This window comes from Mesoplodon bidens (genome assembly GCF_964165515.1).
Source record: "Mesoplodon bidens genome assembly, chromosome: 13".
NCBI lineage: Eukaryota > Metazoa > Chordata > Mammalia > Artiodactyla > Ziphiidae > Mesoplodon > Mesoplodon bidens.
Genome location: NC_138169.1, coordinates 15,843,679 through 15,867,829, shown reverse-complemented (window position 1 = coordinate 15,867,829; position 24,151 = coordinate 15,843,679). Strand labels below are relative to the sequence as shown.

Here is a 24,151-nt window from a genome sequence, read left to right as displayed (position 1 = left end):
ACTTGACCAGGACCAGCCCTCTTAGAAACACCCCACCAGTCTTCTCAACTTGAAGCAGAGTCATTGAAAAGAGAATTATAGGGGCTGGGGGGCTTTGTTATATGGAGTGTTAGTTCAGAGGGGATCATCAGGCCTGGGGTAAAGGCCCCTTTGATTCCAGATACCCAATACAAGGTCCTCCCCTTGGTCCATGAACCCCTAGGACTCAGCCTCTTAGCTTCCGATGCCGAAGGCTCAGAGAACTTTGTCACTCACATGTCTTCCTCTGCTGCATCTAGGAATTTTTCTATGACATCAAGCATAGTGACCTGGCGAAGAAGTCACTGGACATCTCAGTCTGGGACTATGACATTGGCAAGTCCAATGATTACATCGGTGAGTGCTCCCAGCTCCCGGGGAAAACCCTATCCTCTGTCCTCCCAGGAGAGGAGAGCCTTACCCAGGGATGCACAGGGTTGAGGGCACTGCTTTACTTTGGTAATTACATTGTCCAAACGCTAAGTCGGGACCCATGGTCCTCACTTGGGTCCAATTTGGGTTACAAAGCTGGGAAGATTGGATCATGATTGGTTATTTGCTGAACAAATCACCGCCAGCAGAATAATTAAATTACAGAAGAGTGGAGTGTGTGGCCTCTGCAGAAAATAGGGTGCAAAGGAAGTCTCCTTAATCTATTTGCAAGTCCAGAATGAAGGTTCTACTGTTCCCAGTCCCCCTCCAAATAATGAGGAAGAATAGTCATTACAGGTGGAGCAGGGAGGGAATTCCAGACAATGGATACAGCATGAGCAAAGATGTGCAGGCAGGATTGAGCAGGGTGATGAAGTAGACTCTTTGGAAATAGATGATGAGTGCCAGAAGTAGTGAGAGAGAACTGCAGTGAGTGGAGTGGTGACTTAAAGAAGGTCTTAAAAAATAGACAGTGAAGTTGTGACTTGATGCCACAGTAGGGAGCCATTGCAGGTTCTTGAGTAAGTAGTCTGTAGGCAGAGAAAGCCAGTAGTAATAATAACCTCATAACCACAATCTCCAGAGAGAATGGATCCCAAGTGGCTGGAGGTGGGGTGGGTCACTGCTTGGTGGCAGTTTTTCCCCAGCTAGACATTTGGGTCCAGAATGAGATTCCCGTTCATCCCTCCACTCTGACCGCCTGCCCCTATCTTCCCATCTTGTCCTCCAGGAGGCTGCCAGCTGGGGATCTCAGCCAAGGGAGAGCGCTTAAAACACTGGTACGAGTGTCTGAAAAACAAGGACAAGAAGATAGAACGCTGGCACCAGCTACAGAATGAGAACCACGTGTCAAGCGATTAGGATGGCGCCCAGGTCCCCACCTCCATGCCCCATCACTCCACAGCCTGTCCCAGCTGCCCGTTGCACTCTGGTCTCTCTTCTCTATTGCCTCCCCCAACCCCATCACTCCTGGAGCCTGCCTTTGAAGTCTCCCCCACACCTTGGGCATTGCCACCAAAAACCTCCCCTCTCCTCAACGCTGCGATGCGGGCTCTGAATGCAGCCCCTCTCTGATCCCTCCAGGATGGAGCCATAGGGATGGGGATGGGGAGATTTTCACAAGGAGGTTGGTAATTTAACAACCTCTCAGCCTGGGTAAATTACAGAGGCTCTTCATCATTTAGGACTGTTTTTAGACCCTCCTGGCCTTGGACACACGCACATAACACACACACACACACACACACACACACACAACTTGTTTCCTATGTCGCATCCACCTATACCCACAGTTGTCAGCAGAGCCAGACAAGGCTGTGAGGATAAGCATTTGGGCAGAAACAGAGCATCCCAGGTCCCTCCACCTCTTCACATCATACACCCCAATTGCCACAAAACAGACCCCCATGTTTAAACTCCCCGGTGACTAGGAACACCCTCCCGGCTCCAGGTGCATCAAGGAATGACCATGCAGAATACCCAAAGGAACTGGGTAGCCCCCCCTTTCAGGATGTCCCCTATTTGCTTCCTAGCAGAAACTAGCTCCCATTTTCTACCACCCACCTCCCCCCTTCTCCTCCTTCCCCTTCCCTTAGCCCAACGCCACGTTCACCTCTCCCTTCCTCACCCTCTCACCTCTTCCCTCTGCTCCCACCTCTCGCCCCTTCTCCTTTTTCCCTCTCTGAGGGGGTAAAATAGCAAAAGCAAAAAAGTGTATCTTAACACAGCCTCACCTCCTCGCCTCCTCTCACCGGCCTGACCAGCAAATGCTGAGAAACTGGCAAAACCCTGAACTTCCATGTAGGTCTGCGCTTCTTCAACTACCCACTTCTCCCCTTGGCAGAGCCGGGTGTCCTCGGGCCTTGGGCTGCTGCTGGCGCTGCCCTGGGTGCATGGCAGCATCCCGCAAGCTGTGTAGACACCCCGTAGAGGGGCTTTCTCAGCCCCTGGCCTCCCCAAGTGGGCGCAGAAGGTGTTTAAACCAGAGGTCTGGTTTCCAGGGGGCCTCTCCAAAGCCCCTAGCCTGCCTTCTTCCTTTGCTCTTAGCTAAATGAACAAATGACCCCCACATCTCTCTCTCTCTCTCTCTCTCTCTCTCTCTCTCTCTCTCTCTCTCCCCCTCCCCCTCTCCCTCCCTCCCTCCCCCCCCCTCTCTCTCTCTCTCTCTCCCCCTCTCCCCCTCTCCCTCTCCCTCCCTCCCCCTCTCCCTCTCCCTCCCTCCCCCTCCCTCTCTTTCTCTCTCTCTCTCAGACTCTCTTGCACCCTGTCTCTCACTCAGAATCGCCTCTGGTCTCTCTCTATCTCTTGCACCCTCTTCATTGTGTCAGGAGAACAAAACACCATCATGGTCATAAAACTTTAGAGAGTGACAGATCCTGACACCAAAGGCTTCTGTTCCATCATGAATTGTTCAGTCTTTCTTCCTAAAAATTAAAAAAAAAAAAAAAATTTTTCAAAGGAGGAAAAGGCGACAAGGACAAACACTATAAGGTTCAGGGTCAGGTCATCCTCGGCGCCCTGTGAGGAAGGTTTGATTTTTCCCAATTTCCAGTAAGTCTTCCCCCACAAACATTGCACCCCCTCTCTCCAGTACCCCACCGTTATCTATAGAAGTAGCCAGAGGGACACTAAAGCTCTCACTTTCTCCAAACACACATCTTTTAACCTTCCATTTTGGGGCCCTCCACTCCTAGCTCCCTTGACAAGTCATTGGAAGTCATTGATTTCTTGCTTTGAATAACCATTTTCTAGACACCAGGTATTTCACCTTCTCCACGATGGCCAGCAGCTTCCTGGCTGCCATCTTCCTTCCTGAGCCTCTCTCTCCAGTGGCCCCCTTGGTGCCCACTCTCAGCCTACCTCCTGTTCATGGTTTGCCCTTAGGAGAAAGCATGCTGGCTGTGTCTCCCAGGCCTAACGCTGGCATTGGTGCTGGACTCAGCATGCGGCTAGCTCACAGTGCCTCTGTCCAGGCGCGCCCCCTCCCTGACAAATGTAAGCATCTCTCTGCTAGAACACACACGCACACACACAAACACATACACACACAAACACACACACACACGCCCTCTGGTGCATGCAGAACCACCCATCGCCTTTCTTTGTGACGATGTAGCCAAAAATAAAGTAGGAATATCCAGGAAAACTGATGGCCTGGGTTTTTCCTCTCTGGTTTCTGGAAGCTCTTTCTCCCCACCAACATACATGATGTTAGCTGGATAGTCAGTAGTTAATGAGCATCTACTATGTTCCAGCCACTGGGGATACAGCGGTAAACAAGGCAGATGCGGTCCCTGCCCCCGTGAAGTTTGCTTTCTGATGGATTTCATCTTGGAAAGGTGGGCTCCAGCCAACTTGACTGACCTCACGCTCTCCTGGAAGAATGCTTTTTGCTGGTGTCCACCCAATGAGAAGGCAGCATCCTCATCTTTTCCCGACTAACCCAACCTTGGGGAAAACTCCCTAGTGGTTGTGGAATCAGATAATTTCAAGGCTGAAAGAGACCACAGAGTTGAGCCAGAGCCTAGTTCAGTCAGCTCACTTACCTGACAGGTGGACAGCCCAAAGCCCAGAGAAGGGGATGGGCACATCCAACATCTCATGGCTGCAGTGCCAGGAAAGGAGCTAGATCGTTGGACCCCCTGTGCAATGCTCTTAACGCACCGATTATAAGAAGGCAGATCACCAAACACCTCTTTTATATTGAAGCACTTTCCATCCTGCGATGAGCCTTTTCAGAAATGACCCCTCACTTGAGATTCTCAACAGTCCTGAAAGTGAGCTAGTGAGTAACTAACTTTCCAGAAGGATTTTTAAACTCACTGCAAGAGAGATTTTCGGCTTACATCAAAAGAGCTTAAGCAACTCATCAGGAAGATTGGTTGCTTTTTAGAAGGAGCTGACAATTCCATCCAATGGAAACTTCTCTTCCATGCCAAGTTTGAGGCAGTTTCCTTTTCTCACTCCCAAAAGGGTGGTTCTCACTGTTGGGGGCAGAAGTTGGCATATTAGAATCACCTGGGGAGATTTATTTTTCAAACTACCCATGCTCTCCCTACCACCATCGCCCCTTCCTGCAGATTCTGCTACACCCTGGGGACCAGAGGTATATTTGAAAATATTTCCTGGTTGATGGCTTGGGCTTCCCACCTCCATCGTGACTTTGCAAACCACTGCCCTAAAAGTCCATCATTTTGCCTACGATTCAGTCAGCTGCCGCTAAGTGGAGAGGGGTGCCAGTTAGGGCCACACAGGCCTCCGAATGGCAGGAAACCCTAGTTGCCGTGCTCTTCCCTGTGCTCATGGTGGATCACTAATCAATATGGCATTTTCCCCACAGAACCCACTAGCAGCATCTGCATTCTTCTGAACACAGCAGTCTACCCATGGCAGCCACCACCAGTCAGTCATAGGCAGCTGAAAAGAAGCTTAATTTCCACCTCTGAAATGGTTGATCTCCTTCCCTAGGCATGGGACATGCTTAACAGGCTGAGATAAATACACATGAGGAAAGTTTTCATAAGTATCAGTACACCTAACTTGACTAATTTTCTTTTTTTCCCCACTGAAACCAAACATAGTGTAAGAGGCTACGTGGTGTGGTAGAAATCACCTGACCAGAAAAGCACACCAGCTTTTTAATCCACTCAGTGCAACATTCAGATCCTGACTCACTTACTAGCTGTGGAACCTAACCTCTCTGAGTCTTGGTTTCCTCATCTGGAAAATGGGGACAATATGTGAGCTTGAGCAAGTCCCTCCTGTGGGTCTTCAACTATATAGGTAGGACATCATTTGTGGTCCCCTGGGCCCACAAGTAATGCCTTCATTTCCCAGTCATTCAAAGAAGACCTAGACCTCGTTGAGGGCAGATCCCCTGACTGTAGTCCTGCATTATCTATTTTGCATAAAACACACAAGAATGAGCCATCTATAATTTCCTGTTCCTGTTTCTTTAAAGAAAACAAGAATGTAAAGTAACCTTCAAAGACAGGGCCTAATTCTGGATTTTTCCAATTATGCCCTCAGTTCTTTCAGAGTTGTCTCACTCATACCTAATTCTCTGCACTGTTCTATGGTACTAGGCTTTATTACATCTTTCCAACGAATTCAGTGCTGGTTTTCTAAGGACAGATAGCTTTTGCACTCATGTTGGATTTGTTTACATATATTTTGTCAAAAGTATATATTTCATTAACAAGTACGATTGCCCAAAAAGCATTTGGGAGTAAACAGAATCTTTGATAAACATACATTCCAACTGTATGTATAGAGTGTCACATAGATGAATGCCCATCCCCTTCATGGTTCCACATGGCTTAGGCATAAGTCAATATGTTATACACAAGGAGTGGGGAGTGTCAATTAATTGATGAGCTGGTTAAGACAAGGGTGATTCAAAAAGATAGCTAATTGGCACTGGCAGACTACTTCACCCAACAACAGCAGAATATACATTCTTCTCAAGCTCACATGGGATATTCACCGAGATAGACTACCGTCTGGGCCATAGAATGCACCTTAACAGATTCAAAAGCATACATAGCATACAAGGTACGCTCTTTACCACAATGGAATTAAACAAGAAATCAAGAAAAGAAAGACCTGGAAAATTCCAACGTCTTTGGAGATTAAATAACACACTTCTAACACACATGGGTCTAAAAGTCTCAAGAGACATTGAAAAAATATTTTACAGTCAAGGAAAAGAAAAAATTTAGAGACAGTGAAAGCAGTGCTTAGAGGAGAATTTTTAGCACTGAATGCATATATTAGAAGAGAAGAAACATCTAAACTCAGATCGTGGAGCAACAGGTGAGACTATTCTGCAATGATTTCATAATTGGTAGAGACAACACATTATGATTTGGCAAACCCATAAAATGTACAACACAGTGTGAACCCTAATGTAAACTTTGAACTTTATTTAATAGTAACATATCAGTATCAATTCATCTTGCAACAAATGTACCACACCAAATTTGGTAATGGGGGAAACTATGGGTGGAAGGAGAGGGGACATAAGTGAACTCTGTACTTCAATTTTTCTTTAAACCCAAAACTTCTTTAGGAAATAAAGTCTATTAATCAAAAGGGGGAAAAGTATAGGATAATGTCATTTAGAAAAAAGAGACACATGTTTAGAGTTTGTGTATATGTGTGTGTGCGTTAACCTAGAAAAAAATATCTGGAAAGATCTCCACCAAAATGTTTATAGATGTAGTCTTCGAAGTTTAGGATCCTGGATGGTCTTTATGCTCCCTGATTTTTCTGACATTTTTCTCTTTATAATATTCAGGTACTGCTGTAAAGATCATAGGAGACCATAAACCGATTTTGTAGGTAACAAAAAAAGACAAAGGAAACCCCCCAAAAAAGTTTTTACTTATGACTTCTCTTGGGTGAGGTACTAACCTGGGTTAAAAAGCAACATTTTCAGAACAGTCTGAAGAAAGGCCTGATGTTCTAGGGGGCTGGATAAAGGCAGAATAAGTCTCAGCAGGGGAAAGAGCTGGGAGACACAGGGTCAAAGGGCTTTTTGATTTCTTAAAGGCAAAGAACAAGGGTATGGCTCCTCCCTTTCAAATAAAGGAAACCAGTGACAGTCCAGACTCAGGGCACACCTCTACCCTTTCGAGAAAATGAAACTAACAGCCTCCTAGGCCCAGGCAGCAGAAGAGGTAGAAGCTAACAGGTTTTGGCAGCCAACTGTGCCGCCTCTGGCTCTCCTGTCCCAGCCTGAGCATCATAAAGAAGCTCAGAAAGACCCAAGCCAACCAACTGGACAAGTTCATCGAAGACCACCTCCTGCCAGACAAGGATTTCCGCACGCAGGTCAATGAAGCCATCTATATCATCTGCAGTTTCCTGAAGGAGAGGTGTTTCCGATGGACCCCCCACCCTGTTCGGGTGTCCAAAGTTGTGAAGGTGAGTCCAGAACTGCCTGGCTGGGGAGAAGGAGGCTGGAAGAGCAAGCATTTCCACAGAGACAGACAGAGAGCAAAAGGTTGAGATCTCTGGGGCTGGTGGTTTCTGATTTATCCATGCCAAAACTGTAACCGCAGCTTGTGAAAATAGCTTTTGGGGTGAGGGCCTCCATTTGTAAGCTTTTAACAAACGCCCAGGTGAAGTTTATAAACCACCTATGTCATGTCGACCACAGAGATAGACAAACTGAAGCCCAGCTGTATCAACAATCCGCTAATCATTGACCAGGCTGGGAACTCACCATTCCTGCAGACTCATGAGCTGGTTAAGAGTATAAGTTTTGAAAGCAGATAGCACCTGCTGCTGTGAAATCTTGGGCGAGTCACTTAACCTCTCTGTGCCTCAATTTCATCATCCATAATTCCCAGTACTTTGCACGGCTTGCAGATCAAGTAAAATAAGCCATGGGCCAGTTTACAGTATTAATTACATAAGATCGTAAAGAACAGGGAGTAAAGAACACAGACTGAATTGCATCTCTGCCACCTACTAGCTGTGTGATTGGGCTGATACATAATCTCTCTCAGCATCTGTTTCCCCATCTGGAAAATGGGAACAGATAATAATAGTAGCTAAATCACAGAGTTCTTGTGAGCATTCTAGGAGTTAAGACTGGTAATGCCTTCAGAACAGTGGCTAGTACTCAAAATGGTAGTGATTGTTCTCAGCATTTTATTTAGGGAGGCTCTTCTCAATGATAAATATCAGTTCTCATTCTCATCACCTTTTTCAGGGTGGCTCCTCAGGCAAAGGCACGACCCTCAGGGGCCGATCAGATGCTGACCTCGTCGTCTTCCTCACCAATCTTAAAAGTTTTCAGGAACAACTTCAGCGCCGAGGAGAATTCATCAAGGAAATTAGGAGACAGCTGGAAGCCTGTCAAAGGGAGAAAACATTTGAAGTGAAGTTTGAGGTCCAGAAACAGCAATGGGAGAATCCCCGTGCTCTCAGCTTTGTGCTTAGATCCCCTCAGCTCTATGAGTGGGTGGAGTTTGATGTCCTGCCCGCTTTTGATGCCCTGGGTGAGCACTCTCAGCCACAAGGTGTTTCAGCCTTTGTCCAATGTCAGGGCTTCTTCTGTTCTCTTTTCATGTTTCTGAGCAGAAACCTCTCTCACTTTGAGAGTCTTATTAAACAGGGCATCCCTTCAAGTGGGGAGGAGATCCTAGCATCTCTTCTAGGGCAAGAATGTTTAGGGTCATACTCAGCCACTGCAGTGACATTAACAACAAATTGGTACAATTTGGGAGCAGTATATTTTTATAGAACACCTGCCAAGCTTACTAGTTTTATTCTTGGCAAAGTGTGTGAATCTTCTCTTTCCAAAAATGAGGCAGTGTATATCTGGTGTAAACACAGTATGTTAATTTCATCTTTTATCCAAAGCATAAGGAAATATCATCAAATTTATCTGAGGGTTGGAATCTGTAGACAATCTGCAGGAACACTGGGACAGGAAGCAGTACATCTCTGAGGCTCAATTTGCACTGAGTACCTTCCATGTGCAAGGCACTGTTCTATGGCCATAAATGAGACACACAGGGAACTTCTCTTCTGGAGCCTGACAATAATAATTTAAATACCATAAATGAAAGGATAACTTGTTGTGACAAAAACTAAATACGGTGATTCAAAAGAGAATGATGGGGCTTAGAGGGCATTTTTAGGGCAACAAGGGAGGTGACCTCTGACCCGAGGCCCGAGGGATGAGAGGAAGCCAAACCTGGGAAGGCCTGGGGGCTCCAGGAAGAGGAAACAGCCAGTGCAAAGGCCCTGAGACAGGAATGAGCTTGGCATATTTGAAGAAGTGAAATAGCCAGGGGAGTAAGTAGCAAAGGGATCAAGGCAAGAGGTGAGATGGCAGCGGTGGCAGGAGACAGGTCACACCAAACCTCCTGGGCCACTGCGAGGACTTTGGATTTTATTCAGATGTCCTGGGAAGCAAGAAGTGGAAGGATCAGGTTTTAAAAGGCCTCTGTGGGTGCTGGGTAGAGAATGGGCTGTGGAGGATCCAGGAAGGAGGCTGCTGCCATCTCTGCTGTGTCCAGGTGAGAGATGATGCTGGCTTGGATGGGGTGACGGCGGTGGAGATGGGAGTAGCGAGGACTGGGGATGGCCCTCGGGCCTCCTGGCTCTGGGCCTACTGACCTTTCCACTGCACCCCATGGTCAGTGAGCTTGTCTCCTCAGAGGGATTGAAAGAAACTCAGAGAAAAGCTGACCTCCTCACATTATGGATTAATTCCCAACAGGTCAGTTGACCAGAGGCTACAGACCTGACCCTAAAGTCTACGTCCAGCTTATCCAAGAGTGCGAGTCCCTGGGGAGAGAGGGCGAGTTCTCCCCCTGCTTCACGGAACTGCAGCGAGCCTTCCTGAAGGATCGTCCAACCAAGCTGAAGAGCCTCATCCGCCTTGTGAAGCACTGGTACCAAATGGTATGGCATGTCCCATCTAGACGGAGGAGGAGGAGGAGGAGGAGGAGAAGGAGGAGGAGGGAGAGAAGGGAGAGAGTGAGGACAAGAGGAGGAGGGTGGGGTGGAATAGAGGGAGGGAAGGAGGAGGGAGAGGTGTGGGGAGGAAGCAAGGAGGAGGCAGCGGGTGGGGGAAGAAGGAAGGGGAGGGGAGGGGAGAGGAATCAGAAAGGATGGGGGAGGAAGGAGAGAGATGGACAGAGATGAATGGAGAGGAGGGAAAGAGCATGAAGGAGGGGAGAAGGCAGGGAACAAGGAGGGAGAGGATGAGAGGAAGAAGGTGGAAGAGTAGAGGTTGTGGGGAGTGGGGGAAAGGAAAGGGAGAAGAAGGGTAGGGCCTGGGACGGGTGCCAGTGGACTCAGGTGTCTCATTCTTCCTGGTCTTCTGTATCAGGAAATAACAACTCCACCCTTCCAGTTACTCTGGACAAAACTGTGGCTCTTTCTTATCTTTTTCACACACACACACACACACACACACACATATCCAACCAGTCTGTAAATGGCTTGGTCCTATATCTAAAATATACCCATTATCATCAACGATCACCACCTCAGTCACTCCTACCCTGGTCCAAGTCACTTGGGAGGCTCACAGGATCTGCCCTCGATCTCTCTGAACCCCCATCTCTGCCCCCTCACCACTCCCCCAGGCCATGCTCTCCTCTTCATTAGTCCTCCAAGAGGGAAACTCTATTCCAGCCTCAGGGACTTTGCATGAGCTTATTTGTTTATTGCCTGTCTCTCCACTAAAAATGTACATGAAAGAAGGGATTTGTATATTTTCTTCACTGCTGTATCCCCAGAACCTAGAACAGTGCCTGGCACATAATAGGTTCTCAGGAAGTAATTACTCAATAAATTAGTGAGTGCTAACACCCCCACCCCCCAACACACACTCTTCTGTTCACTTCCTAGCTGTCCGAATTTGGGCAAATGAATTAACATCTTGCCCCTCCCGTTTTCTCACTTGCAAAGAGTAACATGGCACAGCAGTAGTAAATCACATACCACAGTGATGCGCATGTAGATTGCTTTGGGTAGTATGCACATTGTAACAATATTAATTCCTTGAATCCATGAGCATGGTATATCTTTCCTTTTATTTTTGTCATCTTCAGTTTCTCTCATCAAAGTCTTATCAGGGTACAGGTCTTTCACATTTATGGTTAAATTTATTCCTAGTTTTTTTCTTCTTTTTGATGCAATTGTAAATGAGATTGTTTTTAAATTTCTCTTTCTGATAGTTTGTTATTCATGTATAGAAATGCAGCAGATTTCTGTATATTATTTTTGTGTCCTGCAATATTCCTGTATCCAATTTTTAGTTCTAAAAGTTTTTTGGTGGCATCTTTAGGGTTTTCTATGTATAGTGTCATGTCATCTGCAAATAGCAATAGTGTAACTTCTGTTTTAATTTGGATGCATTTTGTTTCTCTTTTTAATGTTTTTTTTTAAGTTTATTTATTTATTTTTGGATCTGTTGGGTCTTTGTTGCTGTGCGTGGGCTTTCCCTAGTTGCAGCGAGCGGGGGCTACTCTTCATTGCAGTGCGCAGGCTTCTTATTGCGGTGGCTTCTCTTGTTGCAGAGCACGGGCTCTCGGCCCGTGGGCTTCAGTAGTTGCAGCACGCAGGCTCAGTAGTTGTGGCGCACGGGGCGGGCTTAGTCGCTCCGCGGCATGTGAGATCCTCCCGGAGCAGGGCTCGAACCTGTGTCCCCTGCATTGGCAGGCGGATTCTTAACCACTGCGCCACCAGAGAAGTCCCTGCATTTTGTTTCTTTTTCATGCCTGATTGCCATGGATGGACTTCCAATACTATGTTGAATATATGTGAGGAGAGTGGGCATATATGTCTTGTTCCTGATCTTAAAGGAAAAGCTTTTAGCCTTCACCGTTGAGTACGGTTTAGCTGTGGGTTGGTCGTATAGGGCCTATATTGAGTTATGGTCTCTCCATACCCACCTTGTTAAGAGTTTGTATGACAGATGGCTGTTGAATTTTCTCAAATGTTTTTTCTGTATCTGTGGATATGGTCATATGCTTTTTATCCTTCATTTTGTTAATGCAGATGTATCACATTGATTGATTTGTGGATACAGAAGCATCCTTGAATCCGTGGAATATATCCAACTTGATCATGGTGTATGATCTTTTAATATATTGTTGAATTTGCTTTGCTAATATTTTGTGGAGGATGTTTGCATCTATGATCATCAGGCCTATAATTTTCTTTTTTTGTAATATCTTTATCTGGTTTTGGTGTAGAATGAGTTTGGAACCATCTCTTTATCCTCAATTTTCTGGAATAGTTTGAGAAGAATAGGCATTAACTCTTCTTCACATAAAAGCTGAACAAACTCACTTTCCTAATTTTTTTTCCTCTTCTCAGTGTAAGAAGAGACATGGGAAAAAACTGCCCCCACAATATGCCCTGGAGCTTCTGACAGTCTATGCTTGGGAGCAAGGAAGCATGGAAACAGAATTCAGCACAGCTCAGGGATTTCAGACTGTTTTGGAATTAGTCCTGAAGCACCGGCACCTCTGCATCTACTGGGAAAAGTATTATGACTTTGAAAACCCTATTATTGGACAATACCTGAGAAGGCAACTTGTAAAACCCAGGTACTCTATCCCCACATGGCTTAGCTCCCCACATAAATGAACCCATGATTACAGCTGTGGCACCTTGGAAATGTAGGAAGTGAGAGGGGTCCATATTTATTGATCATCATCTATTGTCAATCACTGTGCTGGGCACTTTACTCCTACCATCTGATTTAAATAATAAATTTAAATAATAACCTCCAATCCAGTGAGGCAGGCACTATGCTAACCATTCTACAGATGACTGAGGTTTGGAGAAATAAGAGCTTGTCCAAACCTTAACAGTAAATGAGTGAAATAGCTGAAATTCGACTAAAATAACAATAGCTACAGCAACAATAATGACTGCTCCCAGGAAGTAAGAGCTTGCTGTAAGACCAACACACTCGAACAGAATAGTAAAATTTTGATTATTAAAACTGACATGTATGGACCCCTTACTATGTTCCAGTTACTGTTCTGAGCACTTCACATGCTTGTCTAGATCCTCATACAACATGGTTTGAGGTAGAGTTATTCAAATCTCCCCATTTCACTGATGAGGATACTGAGGATTAGAGATTCAGGTGACCTGCCCAAGGACACACCACTAATAAAGAGCAGAGGTAAGATTCAAACCCAGGTTTATCAAGGCCCGAATGCAAGCCTCCTTCTCCTTGTGTTCAATGCCCACCGTAGCAGAGGGCACTCAGGTCACACCCCCGGGAGCAGTGCCCTCCTGGGCCCCTCCTGGGCTCCTCCTGCTGCCCCGAGTCCCAGTCTGCCCAAGTTGGTATTTTGCTCTGCCAGGAGCTCTAGACCCCCCAACACAGCCCACATACTCACCTGCCCCTCTCTAACTGTTGCTTTTCAGACCTGTGATTCTGGACCCAGCTGACCCTACTGGAAATGTGGCTGGTAAAGACCGATATAGCTGGCAGCTGCTGGCACAAGAGGTTAGAGTCTGGCTGGGGTACTCATGCTGTAAGAATTGGGATGGGTCTCCAGTCAGCACCTGGAAGGTGCCGGTGTGACCTCCTGATTCCCTCATGTGACCTGATATTAATGGCATGTTGAAATAACAACTTCTAAAAATACTGCATTGAATCAAATTGAATTTCATCTCTGTCTTTGTACTCTTTTACTGTGGTTGCTAGAAAATGTAAAATTACACATGTGTTCTACCCCAGAATGAATCACTGGATTAGACAATAGGCTTACCAACTCACATTGTCACCCCGCCTTGGTACCAAAAACAACATTGCATTTACAGAAGTCCAGTCAATAAAAACTCCCTTAAGGATGCACAAAAGAGCAAGCATGTTCTTACCACCTGAGTCGCTGGCCACGTGTGTGGCTGGGAAACAGTCTTTGGCTTCTCCATATTACTGTTCCTCCTTTGAGTCCTCCAGCATCCCTGTGAGATGGGTCTTATTCTTGTTCTCATAATAATACACTGAGATTTGGGCACTTGCTTGAGTCACCAAACATTCCAGCAGCATTTGTTGAAGGGACCATCCTTTCCCCACTGTTCTATAAAAGCCACCTCTAACATTTGTCCAGAGCCCGTCTGTGTGTGAGTCTGTGTAGTTCCATTGGTCAACTTTGGCATCCTTGAGTTAATACTACCTTGACTAATTACTCTAGCCTGGTGTTAATTCTTAATTTCTTGTAGAAAACTCTGTTTTTATCCAAACCAATGTCTTCTCTTGGCTCTATATCTATGTTAATATTATACTCCGTTTGTGAGGTTTCACCCAAAATACGGGGAGGCATTTGATTAGAATTCCATAAATTAGTTCAGGGAAGATGACATCTATTGAGAATCCCAATCCACAAACTTGGAGCTTCTTTCCATTAATTTTCCTCTTCTTGAATTACTCTGTAACTATGTTTTATCATTTTTCCCTGCATTGGTCTTAAGTGTGTTTTGTCATATTATTCCTAGATACTTGTTTTTATGTTATTGTACTTTGTAGGTTTTCTTTCATTTCATTTTGTAATGGTTGGTTTCATGAAGACCTAAATGTTTTCAGTGGGTATATTTGATTAAAGCATGGTGAGTGAGTGAGCTTTATACTTTTCTGAATTTTGTGATTTTTGTTTTGCTGTAAATTTGTACTGCTTGAATGACCACAAGAAACAATAAAGCATTTTCTTTCAAAACCTTTTGTGGTAAGTATTTGTCAGCTGAGCTCTGAGAGTTTGGGCAAAGCTGGCAGACCCAGGTGACAGAAAGCTCAAGGGTGCTGCAGTTTGGAGCTGCTGGTTCATGAGGTTCAGAAACAGAGGAACAAGTGTGTAAGGGGTGACGGAAGTGCTCTTGTGAAATTTGAAGCACCCGAGTCATAAATTCCTGACTGCCCAGAGCTGAGTCCCCATTCTGGGCAACTTCCTGCTGAGGAAATGAAACTGGGAAGAACTAAGGTTGAAGCAACAGATATGAGGGTGGAGTTCTCTGAGCCGCCCTGGGCACTCAGCATCGTGGTCATGTGCCCTAGCCCCACCAGGGGGTGCAGTTATTTTTTTCATTATTATTAACTTTTATTGGAGTATAGTTGCTTTACAGTGTTGTGTGGGGTGCAGTTTGATGTACTACCTGCCTTCCACCCTCCCAGCCACATGGGGTTTCAGCCTTTGTCCTGTATCAGGGCTTCTTTCTCTCTCTGTTCCTATTTCCGAGCAGTTTGAGAGCCCCCACAGTTTGAGAGCCTTACCAAAATAAGGTGTCCCTAAAAAATAGGGAGGAGATCACATTGGGTGGGCCAAAAAGTACCTTTGGTTTTCAAGTAAAAATAAAAGACCCATTTTTCATTTTTACCAAGAGCTTTATTGAACAACGTAATCACCCTTTTGTTCCACTACCTTCTGCCATTTTTCATGCAACTTCATAATTCCATCTTTCCAAAACTTTTTATCTTTTTGAGCAAAGAACTGTTCCAGGTGCCTTTTACAGCGTTCCAGGGAATTGAAATTTTTTCCATTAAGAGAATTTTGTAAAGACCGAAATAAATGGAAATCCAAAGGTGCAATATTTGGTGAATACGGCGGATGGATCAGAGCTTCCCAGCCAAGCTGTAACAGTTTTTGCCTGGTTATCAAAGAAACATGCGGTCTTGTGTTACCCTGATGGAAGATTATGCGTTTTCTGTTGACTAATTCTGGACGCTTTTCATCGAGTGCCGCTTTCAGTTGGTCTAATTGGGAGCAGTACTTATTGGAATTAATTGTTTGGTTTTCCAGAAGGAGCTCATAATAGAGGACTCCCAATCCCACCATTTACTCAACATCACCTTCCTTGGATGAAGACTGGCCTTTGGTGTGGTTGGTGGTGGTTCATTTCGCTCGCCCCACGATCTCTTCCATTCCACGTTATACAGTATCCACTTTTCATCGCCCGTCACAATTTGTTTTAAAAACAGAACGTTTTCAGTACGTTTCAGTAGAGAATTACATGCGGAAATACGGTCAAGCAGGTTTTTTTCGCATAACTTATGTGGAATCCAAACATCAAAGTGATTCACATAACCAAGCTGGTGCAAATGATTTTCAACACTTGATTTGGATATTTTGAGTGTGTCAGCTGTCTCCCACATGGTATAACATTGATTGTTCTCAGTTATTGTTTTGATTTGATCGCTATCAACTTCAACTGGTCTACCCTACCGTGGAGCATCATCCAGCGAGAAATCTCCAGCACAAAACTTAGCAAACCACTTTTTTTTTTTTTTTTTTTTTAATTAATTAATTAATTTATTTATTTTTGCTGTGTTGGGTCTTCGCTTCTGTGCTAGGGCTTTCTCTAGTTGTGGCAAGCGGGGGCCACTCTTCATCGCAGTGCGCGGGCCTCTCACTATCGCGGCCTCTCTTGTTGCGGAGCACAGGCTCCAGACGCGCAGGCTCAGTCGTTGTGGCTCACGGGCCTAGTTGCTCCGCGGCATGTGGGATCCTCCCAGCCCAGGGCTCAAACCTGTGTCCCCTGCATTAGCAGGCAGATTCTCAACCACTGCGCCACCAGGGAAGCCCCCAGCAAACCACTTTTGACACGTTCGATCAGTCACAGTACCTTCTCCATACACTGTACCAATCTTTTCTTGCCTTTCAGTTGCGTTTTGTTGTTGTTGTTGTTGTTTTTTGCTGTACGTGGGCCTCTCACTGTTGTGGCCTCTCCCGTTGCGGAGCACAGGCTCCGGACGCACAGGCTCAGCGGCCATGGCTCACGGGCCCAGCCGCTCCGCGGCATGTGGGATCTTCCCGGACCGGGGCACGAACCCGTGTCCCCTGCATCAGTAGGCGGACTCTCAGCCACTGCGCCACCAGGGAAGCCCTCAGTTGCGTTTTTACCTTTCTTGAAATAATAAAGCATAATATGCCGAAAATGTTGCTTTTTTTCTTCCATCTTCAATATTAAAATGGCTACACAAAAATTCACCAATTTTGATGTCTTTTTTTAAATACACACTGATATGACAACTGTCACATACAATCTAACAAAATTGTTTGGAATGAAGTTAAAGCTGGCTAAGTGCTGCTAGAGCCATCGTACGGAAAAAACCGAATGAAACTTTTGTCTCACCCAATAGTATCTCTCCTGGGGCAGTCCTGGTTAAACCATGCAAGCAACAGTAAACAGCAGACTGGCACTATTTGGGGCCAAGACATTTCTTATGGAACCTCTACCAGGCTTACTTGTTTGATTTATGGCAAAGTGTGTGAACTTTATTTTTCTAACAATGGGCCAGCATAGATCTGTCCTCTGCAGTTGGGGATCTGAGAGGAGCACTTCTGTGGAGTCTGCTACATAGGAAGTGCTCAGTTAATACCTGCCATTATGGTTATAAATAATTACCATCGCTATCTTACTCATGGCAAAGAGTGTTTATTAATGATCTCTCCAGTCTGGGAGACACTCCCTGCCATCCCCTGCTCCCACACCACCTCTGATAATAGAAAGCAATGCTTCCCTTAAGGTCATGGCTAAAAACTCAGGCCAGTGCGGACTTTGCTCCAGATTCTCTTCGAATGAAGAATTCTTAACAAAAGAATATGCATGTCAGGCATAAGTCTGATTTTTCATAATTTGGTGTAATTTTCTCATACAATGCAATAGAGAACATTAGCTCTTGGGCTCCTGTCCTGCACTCCCTTAAATCCCAGACACATGCAAATTTCTTTTCTTAAATAACTCTCCCCACCACCCCATCTACCCAACCCTCCAGAAGAAGTAGAGTTAACAGCAACCACCAGTGAAACAGCTGCCCTGGTGGCCATTGTGAAAATGGGAACAGGAAACCATTTAAGACCCAATGAAAATTTTTAAAGTCAGAATTGCCCTTTATTTTATTTTTTTAAAGATTTTTTTTGATGTGGACCATTTTTAAAGTCTTTATTGAATTTGTTACAATACTGCTTCTGTTTTTATGTTTTGGTTTTTTGGCCGCGAGGCATGAGGGATCTTAGCTCTCCGACCAGGGATCGAACCCGCACCTCCTGCACTGGAAAGTGAAGTCTTAACCACTGGACCGCCAGGGAAGTCCCTGTCCTTTATATTTGCTCTGCATTTGATACTTTTCAAATCCCCTTTTGTGTCTCTTCTTTCAGATTATCCTCAGAAGCAGTTCTGTGAGTGAGAAAGAAAAGTTTGTCCTCTCTACAGATTGGGACATTGAGGCATGCCCAGTTACACTCGTGTTCAAAGCTGCACAGCTAGGGACAGCTTGCAATTTTTCTATCGACTTAAAAATGCCTTAATAAATAGTCTATTAAAAAGTAAAACCATTAAAGTCATGCCATTAAAAAAGAGAGAGAGAGAGAAATTATGTTTGTGTGTATGTGTGTGTTAACCTAGAAAAACATCTGAAAAGATCTGCACCAAAGTAGTTGTAGTCTTTCAGGTTTAGGATCAGGGATGGACTTTATGCTTCTGGATTTTTCTTACCATTTCTGTTTGCAATATACATGTACTGCTGCAAAAATCACAGGAGACTATAAGACAATTTTGTCAGCAATGAAAAAAGAGGAAAAGGAAACCAAAAGTGTGTTTTTACTCATGATTACTCTTGGGTGAAGTACTAACCTGGCTTAAAAAGTACCTTTTCAGAGTACAGTCTGAAAAAAGACCAGATGTTCTAGGTTGCCTGTTAAAGGCAGGGAGTAATTCTGGAATACTGGAGGAGAGAGCTGGGAGACTGAACAGGGTTCAGAATCAAAGGAATGTTTGATTTGCTGAGAGACAAAGACTCAGGGCAAAGCTCCTCCCTTCCAAGGAAACGAAACCAACAGCAGCCCTGACTCAGGGCACACCTCCTCCCTTCCAATGAAATGAAACTAACAGCCTCCTGGACCCAGGCAGCAGAAGAGATCGAAGCTAAAAGGTTTTCCCCGCCAGCTCTGCCCCCTCTGGCTCTCCTGTCCCAGCATCATGATGAAGCTCAGTGATACCCCGGCCAGGTCTCTAGACAAGTTCATCGAAGACCACCTCCTGCCAGACGAGGATTTCCACACACAGGTCCATGAAGCCATCCATATCATCTGCAGTTTCCTGAAGGAGAGGTGTTTCCTATGGACCCCCCACCCTGTTTGGGTGTCCAAAGTTGTGAAGGTGAGTCCAGAACTGCCTGGCTGGGGAGAAAGGCTGGAAGAGCAAGCATTTCCACAGAGACAGACAGAGAGCAAAAGGTTGAGATCTCTGGGGTTGGTGGTTTCTGATTTATCCATGCCAAAACTATAACCGCAGCTTGTGAAAATAGCTTTTGGGGTGAGGGCCTCCATCTGTAAGCTTTTAACAAATGCCCAGGTGAAATTTATAAACCACCTATGTCACGTACACCACAGAGATAGATAAACTGAAGCCCAGCTGTAACAACAATCCGCTAATCATTGACCAGGCTGGGAACTCACCATTCCTGCAGACTCATGAGCTGGTTAAGAGTATAAGTTTTGAAAGCAGATAGCACCTGCTGCTGTGAAATCTTGGGCGAGTCACTTAACCTCTCTGTGCCTCAATTTCATCATCCATAATTCCCAGTACTTTGCACGGCTTGCAGATCAAGTAAAATAAGCCATGGGCCAGTTTACAGTATTAATTATATAAGATCGTAAAGAACAGGGAGTAAAGAACACAGACTGAATTGCATCTCTGCCACCTACTAGCTGTGTGATTGGGCTGATACATAATCTCTCTCAGCATCTGTTTCCCCATCTGGAAAATGGGAACAGATAATAATAGTAGCTAAATCACAGAGTTCTTGTGAGCATTCTAGGAGTTAAGACTGGTAATGCCTTCAGAACAGTGGCTAGTACTCAAAATGGTAGTGATTGTTCTCAGCATTTTATTTAGGGAGGCTCTTCTCAATGATAAATATCAGTTCTCATTCTCATCACCTTTTTCAGGGTGGCTCCTCAGGCAAAGGCACGACCCTCAGGGGCCGATCAGATGCTGACCTCGTCGTCTTCCTCACCAATCTTAAAAGTTTTCAGGAACAACTTCAGCGCCGAGGAGAATTCATCAAGGAAATTAGGAGACAGCTGGAAGCCTGTCAAAGGGAGAAAACATTTGAAGTGAAGTTTGAGGTCCAGAAACAGCAATGGGAGAATCCCCGTGCTCTCAGCTTTGTGCTTAGATCCCCTCAGCTCTATGAGTGGGTGGAGTTTGATGTCCTGCCCGCTTTTGATGCCCTGGGTGAGCACTCTCAGCCACAAGGTGTTTCAGCCTTTGTCCAATGTCAGGGCTTCTTCTGCTCTCTTTTCATGTTTCTGAGCAGAAATCTCTCTCACTTTGAGAGTCTTATTAAACAGGGCATCCCTTCAAGTGGGGAGGAGATCCTAGCATCTCTTCTGGGGCAAGAATGTTTAGGGTCATACTCAGCCACTGCAGTGACATTAACAACAAATTGGTACAATTTGGGAGCAGCATATTTTTATAGAACACCTGCCAAGCTTACTAGTTTTACTCTTGGCAAAGTGTGTGAATCTTCTCTTTCCAAAAATGAGGCAGTGTATATCTGGTGTAAACACAGTATGTTAATTTCATCTTTTATCCAAAGCATAAGGAAATATCATCAAATTTATCTGAGGGTTGGAATCTGTAGACAATCTGCAGGAACACTGGGACAGGAAGCAGTACATCTCTGAGGCTCAATTTGCACTGAGTACCTTCCATGTGCAAGGCACTGTTCTATGGCCATAAATGAGACACACAGGGAACTTCTCTTCTGGAGCCTGACAATAATAATTTAAATACCATAAATGAAAGGATAACTTGTTGTGACAAAAACTAAATACGGTGATTCAAAAGAGAATGATGGGGCTTAGAGGGCATTTTTAGGGCAACAAGGGAGGTGACCTCTGACCCGAGGCCCGAGGGATGAGAGGAAGCCAAACCTGGGAAGGCCTGGGGGCTCCAGGAAGAGGAAACAGCCAGTGCAAAGGCCCTGAGACAGGAATGAGCTTGGCATATTTGAAGAAGTGAAATAGCCAGGGGAGTAAGTAGCAAAGGGATCAAGGCAAGAGGTGAGATGGCAGCGGTGGCAGGAGACAGGTCACACCAAACCTCCTGGGCCACTGCGAGGACTTTGGATTTTATTCAGATGTCCTGGGAAGCAAGAAGTGGAAGGATCAGGTTTTAAAAGGCCTCTGTGGGTGCTGGGTAGAGAATGGGCTGTGGAGGATCCAGGAAGGAGGCTGCTGCCATCTCTGCTGTGTCCAGGTGAGAGATGATGCTGGCTTGGATGGGGTGACGGCGGTGGAGATGGGAGTAGCGAGGACTGGGGATGGCCCTCGGGCCTCCTGGCTCTGGGCCTACTGACCTTTCCACTGCACCCCATGGTCAGTGAGCTTGTCTCCTCAGAGGGATTGAAAGAAACTCAGAGAAAAGCTGACCTCCTCACATTATGGATTAATTCCCAACAGGTCAGTTGACCAGAGGCTACAGACCTGACCCTAAAGTCTACGTCCAGCTTATCCAAGAGTGCGAGTCCCTGGGGAGAGAGGGCGAGTTCTCCCCCTGCTTCACGGAACTGCAGCGAGCCTTCCTGAAGGATCGTCCAACCAAGCTGAAGAGCCTCATCCGCCTTGTGAAGCACTGGTACCAAATGGTATGGCATGTCCCATCTAGACGGAGGAGGAGGAGGAGGAGGAGGAGAAGGAGGAGGAGGGAGAGAAGGGAGAGAGTGAGGACAAGAGGAGGAGGGTGGGGTGGAATAGAGGGAGGGAAGGAGGAGGGAGAGGTGTGGGGAGGAAGCAAGGAGGAGGCAGCGGGTGGGGGAAGAAGGAAGGGGAGGGGAGGGGAGAGGAATCAGAAAGGATGGGGGAGGAAGGAGAGAGATGGACAGAGATGAATGGAGAGGAGGGAAAGAGCATGAAGGAGGGGAGAAGGCAGGGAACAAGGAGGGAGAGGATGAGAGGAAGAAGGTGGAAGAGTAGAGGTTGTGGGGAGTGGGGGAAAGGAAAGGGAGAAGAAGGGTAGGGCCCGGGACGGGTGCCAGTGGACTCAGGTGTCTCATTCTTCCTGGTCTCCTGTATCAGGAAATAACGACTCCACCCTTCCAGTTACTCTGGACAACACCAAGGGTCATCCTTGACTTCTCCACACACACCCCCATCCAACCTGTCAGCAAATGATGTGTTTCCTGTATTAAAATATATTTATAATTCATCCATCGTCACCTCCTGTGTCACTCTCACCCTGCTCGAGGTCATCTTGAGAAGCTCACAAGATCTGCCCTCGACCTCTCTGAGCCCCAGTCTCTGCCCCCTCACCGCGCCCCCCAGGCTATGCTTTCCTCTTCATTAATCCTCCAGGAGGGAAACTCTACTCCAACCTCAGGGCCTTTGCATGTGCTTATTTGTTTGTATATTGTCTATCTCCCCACTAAAAATAGACAGGAACAGAAGGATTTATATGGTTGAATCCCTGCTGTATCCCAGGGACCTAGAACAGTGCCTGGTGCATAATAGGAGCTCAAAAAATAATTGTTAGATGAATTAATGAGTGCTACGTCCCCACGCCATCACCACACACACACACACACACACTTCTGTTCACTTCCTAGGTGTCTGGCTTTGGACAAGTGAATTAACATCTCCGTAGTTCCTGTTTTTTCATTTGCAGAGTAACATGGCACAGCAATAGTAAATCACATACCATGATACCTGGCATATAGTCGGTCCTAATAAATGTCCTTTCTCTGAGCTGCCACAGGAAAACACATCATAAAAGCTAACATGGATTGTGCACCAAGCTTATGCCAGATGCATCATATTTAAAATTTTGTGGATGTGATATTCATTTCTGTTTACTTTCAAATGTCCCATATCTTATTTAAGCATCATGGTGATTCTGTGACCTGGTTAAGGGTATTATTATTAAACCCCTTTTACAGAAAGAGAAACTAAGTGTCAGAAGACACTTTCAGCTAATAAACAGCAGAACAAAAACAAAAACAAAAACAGCATTTGGGTCTTTGGACTGAAGAGTTTGCCTAACATGTAATAAGCATTCTATATATATTTAGATGAATAAATTGAGTTAAAGAAAGTAATTAAGGATAAACTTCCTACTTAAAAACAACACTTCATTTGCTAGACATCTCAATTTGCTTTGCAAGCATTTTGATCATGGCACTTGAGCGTTTTAGAACTAAAAAAGTGGTTCTTGACAAGTGCAACACTGCCCCCCAAGACATACTGAAGCTTCATAAAGACATTTTTGTGATGTGGGATAAGGATGCTGCTGATAATGAGTGGAAAGAAGCCAGGAATACTAGTTGTTTTACAATGAGCAAGACAGTCCTACGCAGCAAAGAATTGTCTCTTTATTTCCTTCTTTCTCCTTTAATTCCTCCCTCCCTCACTCCCTTCCTTCCTTCTTTCCTTCCTTCCTTCCTTCCCCTCTTTCTCTTTTTCTCTCTTCTCTCTTCTAGAATAATAGAGGAATCGTACAATACTTTAACTCCTCTAGCCCCATCATCACCACCTTTAACTTACCTCCTACTTTTGTTGTATATTTTAAGTCTCTCAATATTGTCAAGTGCCCCAAAGCATTATTATTGTTTTACAGAGCCAATGATCATTGAATCTACCCGTGTGTTTGCTGCTTCCTTCACTATCGATTCTATCCTACCTCTCTCACCTTCCATCTGGGATTGTTTTTCTTCTTCCTGAAATATGCCCTTTAAGATTGCTTTTGGTGACCGTCTTCTGATAGTAAACATGTCAGTGTTTGTTTCTCTGGAAATGTCTTGATTTTCCCTTCATTGTTGTCAGGTATTTTTGCTGGATTGGTATTCATTTCAGTACATTGGATATATCATTCCATCTTCCAGTGTTGCTAGTGAGAAGTCAGTTGTCAGTGTCACTGTGGTGCCTTTGTAGGTAAATCTATCTTATTTCTCTGGCTGCATTTATATGTTTCACTTTTACTTTGATTTTGTTTGGTTTCAAGCTGATGTGTCTTAATGATGATTCCTTTTTATTTGTCCTGCTTGGGGTTCATGGGGTCCTTCACTGGGATTCCTGAATCTGTGGATATCCTTCATCAGTTCTGGAAACTCTCAGCCATTCTCCTAAAATATTGTCATTCTCCCTTTCTCTTCTTGCCTCTTAGAACTCCCATAAAATGTATGTTAGACCTCCTCGTTCTCTCTTCCAAATCTCTA

At 45.3% G+C, this 24,151-nt stretch overlaps 2 protein-coding genes across 5 annotated transcripts in view; both read left to right on the top strand.

Moving 5' to 3' along the window:
- RPH3A (rabphilin 3A) overlaps window positions 1-2,581 on the top strand; it is a 272,301-nt gene extending 269,720 nt beyond the window's left edge. For all 4 annotated transcript variants that reach the window (XM_081253422.1, XM_081253423.1, XM_081253420.1 and 1 more), the window contains 2 exons: window positions 279-375; window positions 1,181-2,581. In XM_081253422.1, the coding sequence (XP_081109548.1) occupies window positions 279-375; window positions 1,181-1,311 (228 nt within the window). In that variant the 3' untranslated portion in view covers window positions 1,312-2,581. The remainder of the gene's footprint in view (window positions 1-278; window positions 376-1,180) is intronic.
- A 3,066-nt stretch (window positions 2,582-5,647) lies between these two features.
- Window positions 5,648-24,151, top strand: part of LOC308626705 (2'-5'-oligoadenylate synthase 3-like) — a 46,304-nt gene continuing 27,800 nt past the window's right edge. The window contains exons 1-10 of the mRNA XM_081252117.1: window positions 5,648-6,264; window positions 6,749-6,788; window positions 7,188-7,377; window positions 8,171-8,459; window positions 9,689-9,873; window positions 12,301-12,533; window positions 13,369-13,516; window positions 18,829-19,095; window positions 19,887-20,175; window positions 21,405-21,589. Of these exons, the coding sequence (XP_081108243.1) occupies window positions 6,213-6,264; window positions 6,749-6,788; window positions 7,188-7,377; window positions 8,171-8,459; window positions 9,689-9,873; window positions 12,301-12,533; window positions 13,369-13,516; window positions 18,829-19,095; window positions 19,887-20,175; window positions 21,405-21,589 (1,878 nt within the window). The 5' untranslated portion in view covers window positions 5,648-6,212. The remainder of the gene's footprint in view (window positions 6,265-6,748; window positions 6,789-7,187; window positions 7,378-8,170; window positions 8,460-9,688; window positions 9,874-12,300; window positions 12,534-13,368; window positions 13,517-18,828; window positions 19,096-19,886; window positions 20,176-21,404; window positions 21,590-24,151) is intronic.